Raw genomic sequence first — 4,082 nt, 5'->3', positions numbered from 1 at the left:
AATTTTGGATAAGAGTGATTTTAAAAAATTTTTGTTTTTGCAAAATGAATAAAACTACAAACGAAATTATTGATACTACAAACAACTACAAACGATTCTAAAAAACATGGCGCAAGCGGATTCGAGATATCTTTAAAATATATTGACAGAGATACGTTATTTGTTTATTACAAATACATTGTAACTTGGAAATTATTCCACTACAAACGAAATTGTTGTTACTACAAAAAACTACAAACGATTCTAAAACAAAGTTCTACTACAAAGTAACAACAATTTCGTTTGTAGTGGAATAATTTAAAAGTTACAACGTATTTGTAACAAACAAATAACGTATCTCTGTCAATTTTAAAGATATCTCGAATCCGCTTGCGCCATGTGTCTTAGAATCGTTTGTAGTTGTTTGTAGTAACAATAATTCCGTTTGCAGTTTTATCCATTTGAAAATAACGAAAAATATAAAAAATTACTTACCCAAAATTGAGATATCTGAAATCAGCTTGCGCCGTGTGTTTTAGAATTGTTTGCAGAGAGAAAGAGAGAAAGAAAGAAGGGTTTGTACAAGAATTTTTATTTGTACTTGAAAAATAAAAAACTTATTAATTATTTATTGACAATTAAGAATTCATATACAATGAGAACTTCAACGGTATCGAATTTCTATCACAAATCGTTTGTAGTGGTTTGTATTACAAAAGTTTTTCTTTGTAGTAAAAAATTATTGTAGATATACAAGGTGATTCAAAACAACCATTCGTCGTATTTCTTACTTTATTCTTAGAAGAAATAGTTAGCGAATTACGGACCAAATATGCAATGTCGTATTCTGTATTCTAAAATCGTATTCTGAAGATACCATTCCAGATGCCTCGATTAAATTCCACCCAATATATCCAGTTGCCCGCGTAATGTACATCAACATGGAGGATATGATGACCAATTTTAGTAATGGGTACCATGGCTTCCTTGGAGTCCTTGAGACTGTAACCCCGGGCAACATCCAGCTGAGTTACCACGGCAATAGTCTTGTAAGGCTCGCATCTGGTTTCCGTGACCTTCTTATATTTCATTTCGTAAGCACAAACGCGCGTACCTCCAGACGCAGGCAGACAAAGCTGCTCGCATTCGCCATTGTTTATAAGACAAGGATGAGATCCGGTCACACGTTTTTTATAAATGGTCAAAGTACGAAGCTCCGAGTCGTTGTCAATGATAGTGGTTGGATTGTCGCCGTTAGGCAGATCAACACGTTCAATTTTGTCATAAAGCGGGTCCAAGTAGTACAGACGAGACTCATGGACAGCTATCGCCTTAGGCAAAGCCATGTTGTTTGCAGCAGTAAGAATGGTGCGGACATTCAGACCGTCTGTCGACATAGCTTTAATAAAAGCCGGATTCTGGCAGGAAAAGTATAGCGTCTTGCTAGGTATATCGATGGTAATTGCTTCAGAACGTTCTATGTTCTCTACGAGGACCAGCGGATTAGTGCCGTCCATATTCACTCGTCCGATCTTTCGAGGTATTCCAAAACCTCCGTCGTCCACCCAAAATATTTGTCTGTCAATAGGGTCCACGCACATCGCTTTCGGTTTGGAAACGTTTGGAAACTCTGTCCGGTTGCCACCGTTGTAAAGAATGCCATAAATCGTGCCATTTTTGCTGTCGCCATCTTTTTCTTGCAGCCAGTAAATAATACAATCTCTTCTATCATATTCTATCAATCTTCCGCCTTCCACACCTACGATGGGCGTGATGTATCCAGTCTTGGTTTCTTTAGGCGTTAAATAAACGTCAACAATCTGAGAACTCCGAAGAACTATTAAGTATGGTGTCTCTTCTTCCATACAGCGCCCGTCAGGTAGCAAATTAAATCCAACTTGGCATTTACAACTGTATCCTTTCGGGTTAATGGGCGACAGAAGACATAAATGTTCACAGGATGTGTTAGCACAAGGATTCGCAGTGATCGGTTGTAGCACTGGATGATGTACGTGTATAGAAAGCGGCCGGGAAATTAGATGCGACATCACCGTCTGATTGGAGCCCTTAAACTTGTGTGCGGAAAGTACTCGATTGAGCTGTCTATCGGTCCAATACATAGTGTCCTCAAAAAGAGTAAGGGAATGGGGATGCAGAAGATAGTGCAAACTGGCTAGAACCTGAAGTCTCTTGCTGCCATCGTACAAACATGTGTCGATGAAATCTAGCTTGCTGTCCGCAAAATATATTCTGCGATTTGCGATATCTAGCGCTAGACCGTTCGGCCAGTAAATCTTTGTGCTGATGATGGTCGATCGATTGGTGTCGTCCATACCAATTCTTTCAATTCTAGGGTTTTCACCCCAATCGGTCCAGAAGAGCCATCTCGCACCTGGATTGGGATCCAAACACATTCCACGTGGCTGCGTAATATTCTCCTTGACAAGAATCATTCTTCCAGCTCCAGTCTCCTTAGCTACTTCGATTGTATTCAGCTTTGAGTCTAACCAATACAGATTCTGACCAATCCAGTCGTAGGCTAGACCTTCCACCAGATCTAAACCGGTGCTCATTATGTCTTGATGATCACTACCGCGATCTAATCGCGAGATTCGCTTCAGCTTCATATCCGACCAGAAGATAGTGCCTGTAGGCAGGGGCAACGCAACTCATCGTCCGACGCAGGTGATTATGGGGAGCGCTTGCTGGGATCAGCTGCTTGCTATACGCGATAGTACGCAGCGTATACAGTCCGTAATTCCCAACTATTTCTTCTTATAATTTAAAAAGTAAGCTTCGGTAAGAGTAAGTTTTCTTTTATGCGATGACAATACAATGACTTTCTAATACTTTTCGTACACAGATTCATCATACATATAACATACAGTAACACATACGTATAACATCCAGTAACGGTAAAAAATTAAATATATTAAGGCTCCTGGATGGTCACCGCGGCTATATTGAATTCTTAATATCGAGGCGAGGAAAACACCCAATTTTGTCGTGCATGCCATTTTCTTCTTGTAATTTAAAAAGTAAGCTTCGGTAAGTAAGTTTTCTTTTATGCGATGACAATACAATGACTTTCTAATATTTTTCGTACATAGATTCATCATACATATAACATACAGTAACACATACGTATAACATCCAGTAACGATTAAAAATTAAATATATCAAGGCTCCTGGATGGTCACCGCGGGTATATTGAATTCTTACTATCGAGGCAAGGAAAACACCCAATTTTGTCGTGCATGCCATTTTCAAAAAAAAAAAAAATTTCAATAAAACATCACTATAAATCGTTTCAGAACACTTCCGAAATTTACCAAAAACTATCCTTTTCCCTCGACAATAAACAGCCATGTCAACGCAGAGTTCTCGGCTCAGGGACCAGGAGCCTTAATTCGTACCGTATTTTAGGTAATAACCCGCACATAAAAATAATTAATGAAAATATAATATTAATGTATATATATGTATATATGTATATATCACACATGTATATAATATTCAGCAAATAATATGTAACAAAAAAATTAATTCTATATTAATGTGTATTTTTGTGAGGTAACGCAGTTATTAGATAAATTTTTATCATTTATTTTCAACGTAAAAATTAAAATATTTTCATATAGTAAAATGGATAAAAAAAAACTTCGCTAGTAATGTATTTTTGTTAATGTTATGCTCGAATTAGATTTAAACACTAGCATGAGTTTTGTCAGACTTTATATAAAAAAGGACATGTATACATCTTTTTTGTTTTTTTTCTCGTTTGTTAAGTTTGCGTGGTTTTGCCGTGGGGGATAGACCGTCATGAAGTTCCCATGAACCTAATTTGTTTCAATTTCTCAAATTTAATGATTGATAGTGGCCTACAGTATCCTCACTTGTTGCTGGACCTGGAATATGTTCAATGGCCCCAACTAATTTATAAATATAGTCTCCAAAGTACAAATCGCCTGGTAAATCTTCTAAAGAAAATTTACGTTCATAGTCACTTAAATATCCTGATCTTTTGGCAAGAATAGTCCATTGTAATGCTTCAAAGTCGACAAATAAATGAGGTCCGTAATCAAAAACAACTGTTTTTTTTT

The 4,082-nt window shown here is 37.1% G+C and overlaps 1 protein-coding gene across 1 annotated transcript; it reads right to left on the bottom strand.

The window, feature by feature from the left end:
- Positions 1–659: 659 nt before the first annotated feature.
- On the bottom strand, positions 660–3,239 carry LOC112463673 (low-density lipoprotein receptor-related protein 2-like). Its single transcript, XM_025030177.1, has one exon. The coding sequence runs from the start codon at positions 2,604–2,606 to the stop codon at positions 834–836; it is 1,773 nt and encodes a 590-aa protein (XP_024885945.1). The 5' UTR covers positions 2,607–3,239; the 3' UTR covers positions 660–833.
- Between the last annotated feature and the right edge of the window lie 843 nt (positions 3,240–4,082).

Source organism: Temnothorax curvispinosus, unplaced genomic scaffold, assembly GCF_003070985.1.
Source record: "Temnothorax curvispinosus isolate PA1 unplaced genomic scaffold, ASM307098v1 QBEX01001446.1, whole genome shotgun sequence".
NCBI classification, from domain to species: Eukaryota; Metazoa; Arthropoda; class Insecta; order Hymenoptera; family Formicidae; genus Temnothorax; species Temnothorax curvispinosus.
This window is presented reverse-complemented; position numbering and strand designations above follow the sequence as displayed.